The sequence below is a fragment of the Lissotriton vulgaris genome, unplaced genomic scaffold, assembly GCF_964263255.1.
Source record: "Lissotriton vulgaris unplaced genomic scaffold, aLisVul1.2 SCAFFOLD_2266, whole genome shotgun sequence".
Classification (NCBI taxonomy): domain Eukaryota; kingdom Metazoa; phylum Chordata; class Amphibia; order Caudata; family Salamandridae; genus Lissotriton; species Lissotriton vulgaris.
The window spans coordinates 392,371-411,132 of record NW_028242314.1 but is presented as its reverse complement, the minus strand read 5'-3'; the positions used below and the strand labels follow the sequence as shown (position 1 = coordinate 411,132).

At 42.5% G+C, this 18,762-nt stretch overlaps 1 protein-coding gene across 1 annotated transcript in view; it reads left to right on the top strand.

The window, feature by feature from the left end:
- Positions 1 to 2,300: 2,300 nt before the first annotated feature.
- LOC147668998 (E3 ubiquitin-protein ligase TRIM58-like) overlaps positions 2,301 to 18,762 on the top strand; it is a gene marked incomplete at its 5' end in the record, with an annotated part of 72,722 nt that continues 56,260 nt past the window's right edge. Inside the window, 2 exons of the mRNA XM_086948297.1 lie at positions 2,301 to 2,318; positions 2,414 to 2,440. Of these exons, the coding sequence (XP_086804423.1) occupies positions 2,301 to 2,318; positions 2,414 to 2,440 (45 nt within the window). The remainder of the gene's footprint in view (positions 2,319 to 2,413; positions 2,441 to 18,762) is intronic.

Below are 18,762 nucleotides of genomic sequence, written 5' to 3'. Positions count from 1 at the left end.
CTTGGTTTAAATAACATGAAGCACATTTTGACCCACAAAAAATGATGGAGACTGGCACATTTGTAAACCAAGAAAGTTTATTCTCAGATTACCAAAGTTACAAACTCAAATCATTCAAATTATTAAAAAATGAGTAATTAATTCATGACTGCCTAAGTGAATTTGATTCAACTCAATTCAAAATTACCAATACAAACACACAAATATTGTCTCTACTACGGATCTGTCCTCTATGTCTTCACATTTCCTTCTCATTTCCTCCAGACTACCAGTGCTGCCCTGATGAGTGTGGAATACTGCTCTCAGAGCAGAGGCAATGGTTTGGGCCTGGCAGGATGGCTTGGGTGAAGAATGTGACACTGCTTGACCCATGAAGGGCATTGAAGGAGGGTCCAAGAATTTTACCAATGTGAAAGGGTCCTAAGGGATATATGCAATTAAATAGTTTAGTTATAAGGGAAACCAGGAGAAGAGGGTTTTTTTATCCCAAAATACTCATTAGCCTCAGTCCTGGCTTCAGTCTTAGTGCAGGTGGGAGCTGGCCCCAGAAACAGTGTGGAGTGGTTGAGTGGGAGGGGACTGCTCATTTAAGAGTTTACTGGTTTGTGTCAAAGGATTGAGATCAGGAGAGACATAGCAGAGAATATGAAGAGGAGCAAGATGTCCACCTGAAGGTGACAAACAATGATACGTCAGACAGTTTGATACTTGAGCAGCTTTGCACAGTAATGTAGAGTTTAACAAGGAAAGGCGGCATAATAGTTTTTGTAATTGAAGACAATATACTTCAAATCAAAGTATAACTGGACACAGTGTTAACACAATAACCAATGCACACAGTAATCCAGGGGTTTATTGGCCACAACAGACATGACTAGTGATGTTATTTGGGAGTAATACTTGTGTTTAATAACAACATTAGCCTGTACTGGTCTTCGTGATATAGTAGTTGGAACCACTGAGAAATAATAAGTAGGTAGGGAGTTTCATTTATGTAAAAAAGACAGGATATAGTGACCAAACCACAGTGAATACGAACCACTTGCCCCAATCAGGCCCTAACAAGTTGAAGCCTAAGGGCTATGCTCAGCTGTGCCACCCTTTGTTGAGACATCCAGGATGGGATGTCCTAGACAGTTTTGATAACAGGGATAAGGGGATTGTTAGACCTGTCAGCCACAGGGTCAGTGAAGCCTCAGGTGGCAGCCACTTTTTTTACTGTTCTGAAATAGTTGCGGAAGATCATCTGGCTACTTCCATTTTCAGTGCAACAGACAGTGGTATAGGCTCCTATCATGTCGAGATTGGACTACGGCAACGTGCTTTATTTGGGGGGGAACAAAAACTCCATTAGAAGGCTGCAGGTGGTCCCGATCTCTGCAGCAAGGATGCTGTATCGGCTTCCGGGGTGTACTGCGGTGGAGGGTTTACTACGAGAACTGCACATTGCCTCCTTTCATCATTAGCAAGAATGTACCTGGCATGAAACCCATGGACACGAAATTAGATTAAGGGAACTCTATATATTTGGCTGCTCCAGGAATGCTTCACCAAATGCAACTGGTGCAAAATGCAGCTGTGGGACTTTTTTCGAATCTTCCCAATTTCTCACACAATTCTCTTGTGTTGCAACAGCTACACTGATTACCCCATTAAAGTTACATAACGTTTAAATAATAGTCTTTGTTCACAGAGCTATATAATAAAGATCTTCATAGGCATAACATTTTCTTTGTACGTCCAGAATTGTGCTAAAGACTCCTTGCATACGTTCTTGTTATTATTTCCCCAAAATGTTCTTAAGAGTCATGCTTGGGGGCAGGGCCTTTACGGTGGATGCAGCCAGGGCATGACATTCTTTACCTCTGTGCATTTGCTCTCAGACTACCCTCCTTCAGTTCAGAAACCCCTTAAGCCCTTCTTATTCAATTTGCAATAGTGTCCCTTACGTAATTGTACCAGTGTAGTGTCACACACCTCTGCCAAACCTGTAATGTATAAATGTGCACTGTAGATCATAGGCCTTGGACTATATGATTGAGAAGTATAATAGGAAACTGTATGTCACCCTCACACTGCAAAAGAAGAGGCTCCATGAACAGAACAAAAAAAGAGTCAGGGCACAGTGTGGCGCTATCACACTGCAACATTACTGAAATTATGTATAAAATATGAAGGTTAAATTTGTGAAAACTCAAAATTGCATACAAGTTATGCTTTCATTTAAAGGGAACAGGAAGTGTGAAGGCTTATTAACAAATCTTTGGTTCTAATTGTATATTTGTCCCTTTTTCCCGCAGAAAGCAGTGCAGCAATGAGTAAGCTTATTTATTATTCTTATTATTTTCTTAATATACCTCTATTGAAGCCACACTTCAATTTCTAAATCTCCTATTGTTCCTTTTGCTTTTAGTGTGGATAGAGGCCAGCAGGTTTGCAAGTAAGTATGCCTAATCTTTCCCCACTCTGCCAAAGCCTGATCTATATAAGTTACTTCCATTTTAATGAGGCATGATTTGCTTCCTTAGGACAGCCAAGCCCATTTCCCATTTCCTTTATTCGTGTGTTCTCTTTCTGACTGTTGTTTTAATTTTGCTTATTTTCCTTGGTAGTGTATGAGTGTAAGGGAGTTTTGACCACACGCAGGGTCTGCCGGGATCCAGTTAAAAGTTATATTTAGCTCCCTTGTTGTAAACGCACTACACACCTTTTGCACACTTCGAGCTCCAGTCTTTCTGATCCTGGGCCACACTCCCCCCAACCAAGATGGAGGACCTCAACAAGGTGCTGCTGAGCATCCTCTTTCTACCTCAGGACACCACGCCCATGCAGAATAGGTATTTGGAAACACCAACATCGGGTTTTTAGTTTCTTGTATTCCTGGAGGTGCCTGGCTCCTACTGGACATCTTCGACCTCCTGACTCATAGACTCCAGGTTCTAGGTTAGTTGACTTATTACAAAGCCAAAACCAACTGGAAATACAAGCACCTTAAGATGAGGTTTTAGAAATACATCGGAACTAATACAAAGCCAAACCTCCGGCCGAAATTTAATCTCTGGAGCACGAAAAGAATTACTACTTCCAAAATCAGAACGCAGGCAATAAGGGCCCCCACGTCAATATCAGATTTCATTGGAGGTTTGTAGGTAAAAAGCATTAGTCAGTCCCTACATTACTACTAATATGACATCCCTACTTAGCATTCCCCAGGTCAGTTTAGGAAAAGGTGTCAGCGAGGGAAGACTTTCTAAGAAGTGCACTCACGTTGTATGGGTCAAGTAGCCTAAAGCTACGGAGCTCTTTCTAAGATGCTCCTTCTCACTCCATCGATCTCCTCTCTTCTCCTAACTCACCCCCCGGGGCACTATCCCTAATTCCAACATCAAAATCAAAATCATAAAACACGTCCATTACACATCATCCGTTCACCTCATCCTGCTGGACACCTCCTCGTAGGTGGGTTACTACTCAGTTTCAATACTTCCAGCCTCTGGATCGTTGATCTTGATTCCCAGGTCTTCTCCAGTGAGGAAGAACACCATCTCATGTTATCATCACTCCTTGTACAAATGTATCCTTTCATTCCTAAAATAAAAGCGTTATACTAACCAAGAAGAATTAATTTCTCCACCTGCAATAGAAACGTGAGAAAGGACATGCACATGAAATTCAACTATTACTTTAATGCGAGAGCTTCCAGGGAAAATGCATTTCAGGCATACAGAAATCGGCCAGCAAAAAGGGATAGCATGCAGGCCTCATGAAACTACATATAAATTAACACTTCACTGAGCATTTCTAGATCAACCTGTTACATGAGCACATCGAATACATGAGTAATTGTAAGCATCATACACAAATTCTGCACCTTAATGTTTTCAGCTAAGCATATATGTATTGCAATGTTAAGAGAGGCTATCTAAGATGCTAGTTAATTTCACCACTACAAGGGCAAAAGAAATCGAAGATTTAAATTTAAAACTGATGGAATCAAGATTAGTTTTGAAAAATATTTTTAGGGAGAAAAGCATTTCTAAATTAGCTAAATATAGGCTGAATCAATATGAAAGTGGGGAGAGGATAGGAAAAATTTTGGCATATAAAGTGGCGGAAGATCGAGCCCAAACGCTGATCAAGGAAATAAAAGGTGACGATGGACAATTATATCAAGATTCTAAATCAATTTTATATCAGTTTGCCACATACTATCAAGAGTTATATACGCCTGAAACAATTCCAACAGGAGATAATATAAAAGTCTATCTGACAGAAAATGTTGTACAGAATATAAAGGATGAGCAAGCCGATCACTTAGAGGCAGATATAACAGTAGGAGAAATACAGGCAGCTATCAATTCCTTAGCACTGGGAAAAGCTGCAGGCGAAGATTCAATCCCCATAGAACTTTATAAAAAATGCATGGAAGAATTAATTCCTCTTCTGATTATGGTTATCAAAGCTATTGGTAAAGGTGAACAAGCTCCAAAATCTTGGAATCGCACTCAAATTATATTTTTTCTTAAGAAGGGGAAACCCCCACAAGAGAGAGGGTCTTATAGACCTATATCATTAATCAATGCTGATGCAAAGATATTTGCAAAAATACTAGCAACAAGGCTTGCGTCACTAATGCCACAGATGGTTTCACCATTTCAACATGGGTTTATCCCCAAACGGGATACTACCGCTCACATTAATACTGCTATATCGGCATTTGATGTTGCTAGGACGTATCCCACCCCACTCGGAATGATCCTTTTAGATGCGGAGAAGGCTTTCGATCGCGTGGGGTGGGACTTCCTCTGGGCTGTTTTGGTTGCATTCGGCATAAAAGGTCAGTACCTAAAATGGGTTAAATCCCTATATGATCAACCAAGGGGTAAAGTATGCTATTCAGGACTATGCTCACCTATCTTTCCAATTGAACGCGGCACTCGACAAGGGTGCCCTCTGTCTCCTCTGTTATTTGCTTTAGCAATAGAACCCTTTTTGATTGCATTGCACAAACAAGAGATGATTGTACCGTTTAAAAATGGCCTTAATGCACTAAAAATAACTGCTTATGCAGATGATGTAGCGGTTTTCTCTACAAATGTCCCTGAAGCTATATCAGGTATAGGTATTGAAGCAGATAAATATGGTATGGCATCAGGGTATAGGTTAAATATCAGCAAAACACAAATAATTACAAATTTTACGTCACTAACACCAATAGATGGAATATGTAATGTGGCAACATATCTCGGGGTAAAAATATCTTCTAGTCTTGATTCAATAATTGCACTCAACTATGAACCTTTATTAAAAGAAACTTCTCTTCTTCTTAAGAAATGGCATAAACTTCCAATGGGGATCTTGGGGCGAACTAATTTAATTAAAATGAAGATCTTACCCAGATTTCTTTATCTTTTCCGGTCTATACCCTTAAGAGTATGTAACACTTACTTTAGCAGACTGGAGGGCATCATCAGCAGCTTCATATGGGGGTATAAGAAAGCACGGCGGGCGATATCTCTGCTTAAACTCCCCTATGACCAAGGGGGACTCGGGCTACCAGACTTTAAATTATATTATTGGGCTGCTTTTTTAACTCGCTTTCGTAGCCTACTTATTTCTGACAAATGTCTTTATTTTCACAAATTCACATTAGGGGATGATGCTACTATGTTTCTGTACAGACTCAATGACCCCAATTACTTTAAACGAGTACGGTTCAAGACGATTCGAGACACAGTGAATATCTGGCGATCTATCCTTGTTAGGAATAACATCTCCCTATTTCACGCCAAAACACCACTCTGGTATAATCCAGGGTTGCCAGGTGTTTTTCACGATCCAGCTACTTTTATGCTCTCGGATAATGGCATAAATAATTTGGGAGATTTGTATGACCATACGGGATTTTCTAATTTTGAAAAGTTAAAGATGATGTATAAAGTACCAGAAAGGGCTTGGTTTAAATATAATCAGATCAAGGATTATATTACCCATAGAATAGGCCTTGATAGTATATCTGATTCCGAAATCTGGAGCTGTATGTATAGGGATTCTGACAAGGCACTGATCAGTTGTGGTTATAAGACTTTCTCTATCTTACATAAGGATGATATTAGTAAGGTGGCAGAAAAGTGGAGCACAAAGTTGGATGTGAATGTAACACCAGACTTAATAACCTCCTCACTAAATAGCCTAAACAATGCAGTTCAATCATCTAGTCTGAAATTACAGCTGTTTAAAACTTTGTTTCAACTGTATTACTCACCAGACAGGATACTAAAATGGGCTTCTAATAATGAATTGAATGATTCGAATGACCGTACAAAATGTCCTAAATGTGCACTCAAGGGGGCAAACATTGTTCATATGTTTTTTTCATGCCCCGAGCTATCCATTTTCTGGAAGGATGTAGTTGGTGTTATCTCGACTAAATTGGCTAGGCCCATTATACTCACGCCATTGGATATTTTGATCGGAGTTGTTGGGGTAAACAATAGATCTTGTGATCTGATGAATATACTTTTTACATGTGCCAGATTAACTATTGCCAGGGCCTGGATACAAAGTCATCCCCCCACGGTCATGGAATGGTGGCTACTGGTTAAAGACATTTATAATATGGAAAACTCTTTAGCGGTGACTAAGGGACTGAGGCAAAAACGGAAGATACAGGAAATTTGGGGAGTAATTATGTCTTAACGATCTAACAGAAATATTGCTTTTTAGTATTGTTTTTGATTGATGCTTTATCTTATATGAGCTATCTGACCTTGTTTATATATGTAGTTGATGTTACTCATGATGCTAATAAAAAATTTAAAAATTTTTGCAATGTTAATTTCTTCATGTCTATGTAGAAAATATACCTAGCACATCACCTTCCACATTCTTACAGTACACATTCTACTGTCCCATGTTAATACACCAAACGAATAAATGCAGATGGAAACTAGTTGTGATTATGATGCACCCCTATAACTTAAAAGAGCATAGAGCAACGTGACTTAGGGCATTTCTCAGTGGAAACCTAGACAAGACCCCACAAACCATTGTGGGCTGGAGCGTGCAAACCATGGTGCCTCATTTAAATTCAATATGACATTGTGTGTGCAAGGAAAATGCTCACCGCTAGGCGGGTGATATTTCCAACCCGGTCCCATTTTCCTTCTCTGTTTAATATTACAGACCTGTGGTGCGCCACCCTAATCTTTCAGGTAGGGCGTACATCTTCTCCACTATGCGGGTAGCATACTTATTGTTTATCTGTTAATATACTTCTATATTATCCATGACACCGATTAGTATGCCTTAACAGGCACCCCCCTGTCTATAGATATGCAGTTACGGATTCTGTCACTCACTAGGATGTCCCATTTGGAAACCGCACTTCTATCCCTTGCGCTCTATATCTTTGGGGCATTTGAGTCTTTTTTTCACCATTCTCACACACAATGTCATATTGAATTTAAAATGCGGCACCATCTTTTGCACGCATTTTTAAGCTTAAAATACAATCAGATATTAAAACTCACATTAAACTAATTGTGCTGTCGCTTCATATTTAAGAAGAAAAACATTAATACTAAAAAACTTTACATTCATAGATCATAATTAATTAATATGGGGTATATAAAGTCACATTACATTGTCTGTATCTCCATAAACTAAAGTGCGAGTGTGTATGATCCATGCCCACCCTAAAAATTTTGCTACTGCAATCGCTAAATGAGGGGTACAGTCTGTTTCCAATATTCTGAGCGCCACAAGGCACCTACGTGTCCCTAAATTCTGGCACGCTGGTTTTAGCCACCTTTTTCTTGGGCGGTCGTAGAGAGGGCAAACAAACAAGAAGTGCGAAACATCCTCAACTGTGACTTTCCAATGGTGGCATTTATTGTCCTGGTTCGGCAACCACTTTTGTGTAAAAGCATTAAGGGGCAGAGTTCCAATTCTAAGTTGGAAATACAGTTTTCTGTCCATGGGTCTTGTAATGAGGTCCCAGTATGCTTCGCAGGATGGAACAGATTTGATCTCCAAGAATCGACAGGTTAACTTAGAGTTTGGTTTGGAGCAGAAGACAAATTGCCAGATCATATCCCAATACATTTTTTTCAGGATCTCCTTAGGTGGAAAAGCAGTTGTATCAGTGTTGGCCCAGAGGTAATCAAGATGAAGTTTTGCTAACAGGCTCCGGATTTCTTTGAGCCATACAATTGTGTGAAATCGGTCCGACTTGATGATGTCCATAAGTGCAGAGGCGTAATGGCCTAGCTCCGGCGTTGACATAATCCATCTCCAGAATAGTAATGGGCACAGCCGCGCCAGGTCCTCAATCTTTTTCCTTCCCAGATCAAACAATAGGGGAACAATTGGTTTACTCTGCGGGGCACCAACCAGGCGCCGTAGGAACTTGTTCTTGGCTAAGGATAATTCCCTCAGGTTGGCAAAACCCCACAATTCTGAGCCATATAGACAAGCACTTAACACCTTCATGCTATAAATCTCTAGAACTGGAGATATGGGTTTAGTTAATGAAGTTTTATGTTTCAGTGCTACAGCCCCTGCTAGTTGGTGAAACTTTAAGACTGCAGTGTCTATGTGGGTCTTCCATTTCATGTTGCCCTGCAGGAAGATGCCTAAGTATGTGAAAGCGTCAACCTGTTCTAAAGCAATCCCATTGTAGGTGATTATGCCCTTAAATGCTTTAGCTGAGTTCATACACATAAACCTAGTCTTGGAAGTGTTTAGCTCTAAGCCCCGGATCTGGCAGAAATCCCCAAATGCATTAATTGCCTTCTGGAGGCCACTAGGGGTTCGCGAAACCAACAGCGTATCATCAGCGAACATAAGTACAGGCACACAAACCCCGTCTAGTATTGGAGCATCAGTAGGGGATTTCCTTAAGTAGTCCACTATGCCATTAATGTATATTGAGAACAAGGTGGGGGCCAGGACGCATCCCTGTCTAACCCCACGCTCTATGGGGAATGGATCAGTTACTTCACCCTGGGCCCCCCACCTGATCCTGGCATAGTCATTTTCATGCATGCGGACTAACAATGTCAGTAATTCGGGACTGATACCAACTTCCGCAAGGACACTCCACAGTTTTTGCTGTGGGACTAAATCAAATGCTGACTTCAGGTCAACAAATACAGCATACAACGGACCGTCACTCAAGGTCACATTTCTCCAATATAAAGCTAAAAAATAAAAGACCTGATCGATGGAGCTTGTTAGTGGGCGGAAACCAGCCTGAAAAGGAGACAAAATGTCCTTCTCGGTTATCCATGCTTGTCATTTGTTTTGCACTAAACGCCCCATCAGCTTTTGAGCAGAATCAATGAGACTGATGGGTCTGTAATTGCTGGGTAGTGCCTTATCACCTTTTTTAAAAACTGGGATATTTTCCGCTCCCTTCCAAGAATTTGGTATTGGAGCACCCTGGGCGATCGAATTGGCTAGCCAAACAAAGTATTGGCACCATGAATCCCGGTCGCTTAGAAATACATCGGCCGGGATTCCGTCCATACCTGACGCTCTCCCCCCGGTCACCCCATCTAATGCTATGTTCACATCACCTAGGGTAAACAAGTCCCCTTTAAAGAAGACCATAGTGGGTGGTGCATGATGGCAAAGGTCTAGTTTACATGCGTATTGTGGCTTAAAAAAGTCTACCCATAGATTCTTTGCGACATTGTTTTGGGGGCGCTTTGCTACCCCCCCTCTGTCCCATTTAACGATTGCCCAGAATTCTTTTTGATTCTTGGCTGCACATGCAAGCTTTAAATCAAGCCAATGATTTTCGTCCCATTCCCTTTTCGCTTTAATTTGGGCCTTTCTATATACGTCCCTGGCCTTCCTCACTCCTTCAATGTTTCTACTCCTAAGTTCAAAATTAAGTTTCAGTCGTGCACTTCTGCAGGATTGGTCATACCACCCCTGCCTAGGGGGTGATTTTACCGCCTTCCTTTGGCCTACTGGTTTTAAAAAGAACCCTTGAAGTTTGGAAAAGAACTCAGTGTGAGCTACTTCCATAAATTTGATAAAATTAAGTTTGGTACAATGTTGTTTTATCGTAGCCACCTCAGTGACTACTACATTCTTTAGGTCCTCTAATATCTCTGGCCTTTCAACCAATCTGCCCCACCTTACGTGCCGCTGATTATTAGTAGAAACTATATCCAGGGTCACTGCGCCCCTACCCAGGCTAGGAGCTTGTGACCCCTTGTTAAGTTGTAAATCCATACATAGTGGATTGTGGTCACTTTCCAATCTAGGTTTAATACTCATGTCTAGCAACCTATGCCAATCCCTCACATCCACCAGAATATAGTCTATGCAGCTTTTAGCCCTTCCATTATCAAATGTGCAGCTCCCCTGTTGGTCCGACGGGGTACGCCCGTTTGCTGCTCTAAGTCCCCTTGCTAAACACATGCTCTTAACTTGGATTGCTACATCCGTCCATCTCCTGACCAACGGCAGTTCCAGTTGAGGCACTCCCCATTTGCTATCCTCTTCTGAGGACAAAGCACAATCCTCCTGTCCCAGAAGTTCGAAGGTGGTGTTCATGTCACCTCCCACCATGATGGATAGATGCGGTGGGAGATGCTCAAGATCATTGTCGAGTGCTGTTATCACCTCAGAAGTGTTCCCCCCTGCAACTCCCCTGGCATATATATTAAAAAGGGCCGTCCCTTAGCCATTTGCCCAGGTGATCGTAATTGACAGTATATCGCTGGATTTAAGAAATCTTTCCTGGATTTTACAATGCAATGATTGTCGTACCCAGATTATCAATCCTCCTGATGGCCGCCCTTTGAGGTTTTTTTTTGCCGGGACATAAAAATTTAGAAAACCAAGCCGGTGAACTAGGTTCAGTGCCCAAGATTCCTGGAAAAAGATTATATCATAGTGTTTGATAAACTCACACCATTCTGGGGAGGCCTGTTTATTTGCTATTCCAGCAAGGTTCCATGAAAGGAGGGTTAAACTTCCATTATCTAATTCTGGATTGGCTAGATATTAAATCATAGTGTGGACTCTGCCTAAGCTACTTACTTTATCTTAATTAATTCATTTTTCTGTTTTTGGCAGACTACTTTTGTTTATGGATGTATTTGCCACAACTCATTTTTGAATTTCAGCTTCTGATTGCTTTTTATCTGTTATCAATTGTATCACTTATACTTGTATTCTGTATCTTCATTTGCTTCTTTATAACAATAAAATTCTTTTGAAATGAAAAAAATCATAGCTAGAGGGCTCGACCCCTGTATTTAATAATAAACTATGTGTCTTGTTGCCACTAAATTTGCTAGGGTTGGACTTGGGCATCCCACCGGGATCCCCCACCACTATGTTCGCAATCCTCTTTACCAAGGCGTCCTGGTCCATCCCTTGCTCATTTACATAGTGTTCTACCCTGCTGCCGGGCAAGGCTACATTATCTGTCCTTCTCTCGTCGCTACTTGAACTTTTGTTATCGAGCCTGGCTATATTTGGGAGTTCGACAACTTGTGCCCCATGAAGTCAGTCGCATTCATTTAGGTTTGATAGCGCCGAGAACCTATTTGCAAGAGTCACGCCACAGCTACTGTTCGAACAGCTCCTATTCCCCTTGTTAGCCACAGTATTCCATTTTGTTCTTAGTATGGTGGGATTCAAAATGTTACCTCGTCTAGTATAGAAGAAGTCCAATGTTAATGGAATAATCTCAGCTGTTCTACGTTGGGGGGGTATATGTTAGACAAAATGTTCGGCAGAACGTCCGGGTCTGAAAGGTGCAACACCACACAATCTCCCCTAAATTTTTTGTTTGCTGCCCCTTATCCATTCAACTCTCCTTGCCTTAAATATCTCCTCTGCCAACTGTTGCATGCCCCCAGGTGAAAACGCCATATTTTGAGTTAGCCAATGCAGTGCCTTACTTATCAGGGAAGGTGTAGTTTCTATTTGCTCGGGCTTCAAATGAAGAACATTAGCCAAAACCAAGACCAGGGGGGAGGCCTCAACAATAAGCTCTACTGGGCCTTTCTCTGGGCAAGATACGATGTGCTTATCCCTTGGTCTCGAGGAATCCTCTTCAGCTAAATTCTGTCCCCCTTCCCCCTGGTGATTTGTCGTAGGTGGAAGGGAAGTTACATTCTCTCTGCCCCCCGGCAAAAGAGCTGTTGGGGCCATTTTAGGCTCTACTCTGGATACTACTTGGTTTGGAATGTCTCCCACCTCTTCTAAGGTCTTCTTTAATAGCCCCCCTAATCTATGCACCTCCTCTGTTAATTGGTCAATTTTCGCCAACAATGGATTTGTAATGGCCTTTATCATAATATCCAACATGTTTACTATTCTCTTGAGATGATCTTCGTCCAAGAGTGATTTTCCCCCATTTGACCCTCGACCATCTACTATATCGCTCTTAGTGGGTGGGGTGTTTTTTTTTTTTTACTTGAGCGCAGCCCACCACGCTTGGGATGACCTTTGTCCCCCTTGTCCCCCCCTCTGGTTGCTCTTGGTGCAGGTACAGGTACCAGGGGCTCATCCTCTATTAGTACTAGCTCTTCTTCGAATATATTCTCCGTGTCAGTCTCAGCTATTTCCACTATAAATTATGTTATTGTATTGTTATCGAGCTGGTCCTGTAACGAGGCGTCATTAGTAATATCTGGCTCAATTGTATCTACAGGCATGTCTTCCACTACAGTAGAGGTAGGGGATAAACTCAGGCCCAAAGAGGACCTTCTGTCATTATTAATTTTAGTAACCACCTGGACCAGATAGTTGTCCATGGTGTTTGATACTAGGGGGGTCTTTGACTTTGACATGGCGCCTAAACGCAGAGAATAGCCCTCTCTCCGATATTCACAATATGTAGCTAGAAAATAGAAACGAGTATCAACAACGCGTGTTACGATTTTAGCTCCAACTCTCTACTTTAACTACAGCAGCAAATATTTAACAAAGGCAACTCACAATGATGTTTCAAGCAGAGATCTTGGCCCAATCCAGTCACGGCCAGTCTCGGACTGTCTTAGACTGTCCGCCCTTTGTCCGGGCTTCGTCCGGGCGTCCCGCGATGCGGGAAGAGCGCGCAATTTAATGCGCCTCCGATGTCGGGCGATGACGTGGGGCACCGCTATGCCCCCTGGGAAATGTAGTTCCTCCACACTGCGGCCAGGTGGTTTTTCCGGCGGCGGGAGACTCACTCAGGGCGGTGATGCGGTGTCGCTGGGGTATGGCACACTGTCCCCCTCTCAGGCTCTGTCAAGGCTCAGGTAGCAGCATCCGCAGTTTCACTCATCCAACCAGCCTCTTTTTTATTTGGATTTCTTTAGGCTCTGACTGGCCCCTCAAGATTGTTCCTTGGTCGTCCATTGTAGATTTGGCGGTGTGCTCCAGGTCGTCATGCTGAAAGGTGAACTTCTGTACTAGATTCAGCTTCTTTTGCTGTGGGCAGATTCTCATTTTCGGTTTTTCGGTTCTTTACTCCATTTACACCCATTTCTAATCAGTCCATAACATGATTCTGCCACCAGCGTGCCTTACAGTGGGGGTGTACTTTGGGCAAATCTAATGCTTTCTCTTTCAGTCAGAAAGTTCCATTTATTTCCACCAGACAACAAAACCTTTTGATGATGGACTACTGAATACTGGTTCCGTGGAAACCACTGTTTTGTGCTATTTAGCTCCTAATCCTAGATGGCTGACACTATTTTTGCTGCGATAGCAGTGGCCAGAATGGATGCTTGGACTCCTGTTGTCTGTGAGTTAGTGGGGCTGCATGCTGTGCATACCCAGCGGTGCAGGTGGTGGATCAACTACCCAACCAGGGCTCTACAGTGCCCACGCATCTTCCTGCATCATTCAGTAAGCAAGCTGCCATACTACATATTCCTCTCTTCAGCCACACACCTCCCTTAATCCCATGATGTGTTGTAAGCAACTGGACTCCTCCCATCTGCTGCTGGATCCTTGCTGTTTGCCCATCCACTGTCATTGGAACAGCCTGCCTTTCTGCACAACTGTTGGGGTCTAGGCAGCACAACTTGCACCTACAAAAGTCCCTAGAATGTCTACACCGCCCTTATCGTTTTGTTGTGCCAATGCTTCTGGGTTTCAGACCTTTAATTGAATATTTCTTCTATTTTTCCACACACACCATTCCTCATTTTTTAAGAGAAGCAATGTTTTATCATGACAAACATTGTATACAATAAAAATATAAAATTGAAATATCTCAACTGGATAGATGCCTGTCAACCTGAGGGAATACTCTTTAGAAGCACCTTTCGCAGCTGTTAGAGTTGTGTGTCTGTTGGGTTAGGCCTTTATCAACTATGCACACCAAAGTTTGATAATTCTGTTCAAATCTGTTGGCAGTTTGCCATTTTCCTGAGAGAGCTGTAAATAAACAGCAAAGTTCAGGTTCTGCCCTTTTATTCACCCATCCATTTTTTCACATTCCTCTATCCACCTTTCATCCATCTACCAATCCACCCACCCTTAGGAGGGGCGCAAGGTGCCTCAGTATGAGGGTTACCCAGTATACACCATCTAGAACTTTGAGATCCTCTTCCATGAACCTGGCTATGGTTCCTGGAATAGAGACCTCTAATAGAGCAGACTCAGTACTACATGGTTGGCTCTGAAGCCAGACTGACTGATATGAAGGAGATTATTGGTTTCCACGTAGTCGGTAATTACTGAATTAACGTATTTCTCCAGGACCTTGGAAAATGCTGGTAGCAGGGAGATAGGCCTATAATTTGCTGGTACTTTAGGGTCAGCAGAGGGCTTTTTGAGCAAAGGCAGAATTTTAGCCTGCTTCCATATAGAAGGCATGTGGCCTGTGTCCAAAGAGGTATTGAAAGTTTTGTTGACTACCGGGTTAATTGACCAAGCAACTGAGGAGAACAATTTTGCTGGACGAGCGTCGGTAGGGGAGACTGCCTTGAGGCCCTTGATGATGGGTAGGGATACTTCCAGTGACAGCAGAGGCAACTACAGATGCATGGGGGCAACTCCTGGTATTGGTTCAAAGGGAGGAGCTAGTGGCATTTCATAATGAGAGTGAGAGCCCTCCGTGAAAGCCTCTTGTATCGTCACAATTTATTCATGGAAAAAAGTTTCTAATAAGAGAGGCCATTCCACAGAAAGTTGAAGGGCCTTGGTCACCAGGGGCGGATCTGTGAAGGCTTCAACAATCTTAAACATCTCCTTACTTTTGTAGTTGGAAGACTCTATTTTGTCTGTGAAGTAGTTCTTTTTTTGCCTCATAAACTTTGTTATAATAAGTTTTAAGTGCTTGTTTGTATTCGCATTTAGTGACCATATGCTAGTTTTTTCGCCATGTTCTTGCCTGCAGAACTGAATTTGCAGCTAGAGGGTCCACTCCCATTAAAACCTGGCTTTGAAATTAATCACTACTTAGCCCTACGATTATGTCCTTATCTTTAAAGGCAAAAAGACAGATCGACTTCTCAACAATGACTTTTAAAAGCTATAAGAATCCAAGTCAATGGTGCAGTCTCTGTTTACATTTCTTATTTTTCCTTATCTTACTTTCGTTATGAGCATTTGCTTCTTCCGCGTTAGGTTTCTGCAGTTTTTTTCATGCAACATACGACTCTTATTTAGGGCAATCTATGAACTAAGGCACCTCTGGGTGAGTCCAGGTTGTGGGGGCCTCATTTATGAAAAGTGACGCATCGCTGCGTGAAAACAGTGATGCGTCACTTTTCACTGCGCACTCCTTGCGACACCAATGATGCGTCATATTTAATGTATGACGCATCATGTCGCAAGGACTTACAGATACGTCAGTATTTCTGACGTATCTGTAAGGGCAAAAGTGACGCATTGCTGGAGTGTGTCACAAAAGTGACGCAACTCCAGCAATGCGTCCTTTCACGTGGGGAAAGCCCCATGTGAAAGGGCTTGCGTCAGTCTTACGCCTGCTGTGAGGCAGGCGCAAGATTTTGACGCAACAGCATCCTAAAAGTGACGCAGTGAAATCTCATAGATTTCACTGCGTCACTATTACGAGGCTTTTTGCGCGGGAACGCCCCCTCTGTATACATTATACCTGACGCAGGTATAATGTGGCGCAGGGGTTTAAAAAGTGACGCATCTACCTAGATGCGTCACTTTTTAAATATGGCGCAACAAGGCGCATACTTTACGCTGCTGGTGCGTCACAAAAAGTGGCGCACCGGCGGCACAAAACTGACGCAAGGCCTCATAAATAAGGGCCCGGGTGTTTATTATAGGACATGATTGAGAACTCTGGAACTTAGGCAATAAGCAGTGCAGCTTTCTCACAGTACCTATTGTGGTTCATAAAGGTGTTCAGACTATATGCTCATTTAATCTTTCGCCTCTCTGCAGAGCGTGTATAAAAACATGGTCACATATATGCCATTTGTTATTTCTATTTTTTGTGAAAGTATTTGAAGGAGGTATACACTATTGACAGCAAGACAAGAAAACAGATTGCTGTGTTTACAGTGAAGAGGGAAATCAAGTGGACTTCTGTAGGAGAGATAAAGGCATGATGAATGGGAGGTGAGGTAAGAAAGTGCAATGAGAAGGACAATGTGAAGAGTCAGCAATGAAGAGAAAGGGTGTGACGTGTAAGATAGGTAGATGGAGGATATCAGAAAGAGATTGGGAGGAAAAGGGTGTAATTGTTTAGCAAAGTGCGAGATGCAGAGAAAAGAGGTGTGATGAGGAGACTGAGACACTCCAACGACCTCTACCCCTTTCCCAGACCTTCCTATTGTTTAATTCAGTCTCATATTTTTAAAATTGAAACTTTTTCCAGTTTAGTTGTTCACAAAAGGATCATTGTTCTTGCTCATTTGTCTTATAGAGGTAACAATCATTGTCATCAGGGGACCACTGCACCTCACTTACTGCCAGTGCTTAATTTGTAAAGAAAAAGTAAGTGCCAGGGCCCTCGTCAGGAGGCCACTGCAGCCTGCACCACCCACTCCCCGTGCCAACGCTGCTAATGGGAGTGCCTGTGTGTAAGTTTGAAAACTCAGACTACTTGAGGCCCCAAAAGCAATAAAAATGGCTTTAAAACATCAGGTATTAGTTGTTCTTATTGTATATTGAATTAATAAGTAACTGTTGTTCTGCTCATCTCTAAATAACACGAACAGCGCCTCATGTGGCAGCTGTCATAAGTGCCGGTGTTGACAATTAAGGGCCTGTGCTGAGCACCAGAAACCACTGGCTCAAATTATGCTTACTGCCATTTGTTATGTTCAAACTGGAGAAATAGAAGTCCGATGGAGACAAAACGATTGTCTTTAGAACCAGCAAGTGGTGGCCATATGGCAGTTCTTGTACCTTGAATGCCAAGGACTGGCACCAGTGGATGGTATGATGGGCCAAACTCTGTTTTCACTGCAACCTTTTCTCGAACGAGATCCTCAATTTGTGGAATCAAGGTAAAAGCTCTGGAGGCTCCTTGATTCCGGTAGAGGCAGACTTCTTCAACTGGTCGTTACATTGGCCGTCACAGACGTGTTGTAAATCCTATAAGACAGCAGAACGATCATTTATGCCAATGATGCCCAGGGCCCCCACTTTCCAAGGGCCCTCTGTCAAAGAAAACTTTCTTCCTATTTGTCTAAGGTGTGTTCTACTCTCTATCTAAACATAGTAATGCTCTGCCTTTTTCTACTTCTGACTTTGTTTCCCTATGGCATGTCATCTCAAGGATGATTTTTGGGGTTCCAGGCAAAACGTATTTCAAATGTTTTGTTTGCCCCGTTGACGTTTAATACACAATGTAGTATTGTTTAGTTTCATGGTGGCTTCAGTTAATAGGAAATAGGTGATAAAACAAACATTTGTCCCGTCGGGAGCCCCCGAAATATGTCTTATCCAGGCCCCGCAAAATCCTCAAGATGATGCTGGCCTAAGGCACACATAGAAACTGGGGCACTCATTCTCCGGATAAAAATGTGGTAAGATTTGCACTTTTCCCTGTGAGCCTGAAGTCTGACACACTGCTGCAGGTCTGGTGAGATGGAGAGTGGAGCCATAGGGAGTTAAATGATTAGAGTGGGTAGGGCATAATTAAGTGGGTGGGAAACTATTGACAGAGTGACGGGCAATAAGGAACACTGCTCTTAATGCCAGTGGTACAAGTTCCTGGATGTATGACACAAACCAGTGATGGGGAACAGTCGTGCATTCATCACAGAAAGTGCCATGCACCCAACCACGTTGGTTGGTACTGGAACTCACCATTTTTTCTATTCATAGAAAATGTATTGCTTCCAAACTAAGCAGGCTTCTGGTGTTTTCTGTCATTGGGCAAGAGGCCTGCCACCATTTCTTTCCACCTACTCAAAGGTAGATTACCCAGGTCAGAGCCCCAAAACACGTTATAACTGCGCCATCATGTATGCATGACTTTGCCCCAGCACAAACACGATTTAAGAAACACGCCTCTATTGCGACATGAACAGGTCTCCAGGTGTTGTCCTACTCATAAACTGTGTTCAAAATACAAAAGAGTGTTAAAGACGGTTTATGTTTTGACGACCATTAATTAACCTTATATGGCTGAGATACCCGCCACCCCCTCTCAACACAATCCCCAAAGGAGGGAAACCGGAAACAGTTCTTGAAGTTTTTGCAAGTGGGAGGGAGTGACCCTCCCGGCCGTATTTATTAAAACAAAAAATTATAAACATTTAAACATTAATGTACAATTTCATACCACATTGCGATGTTTGGCTAACC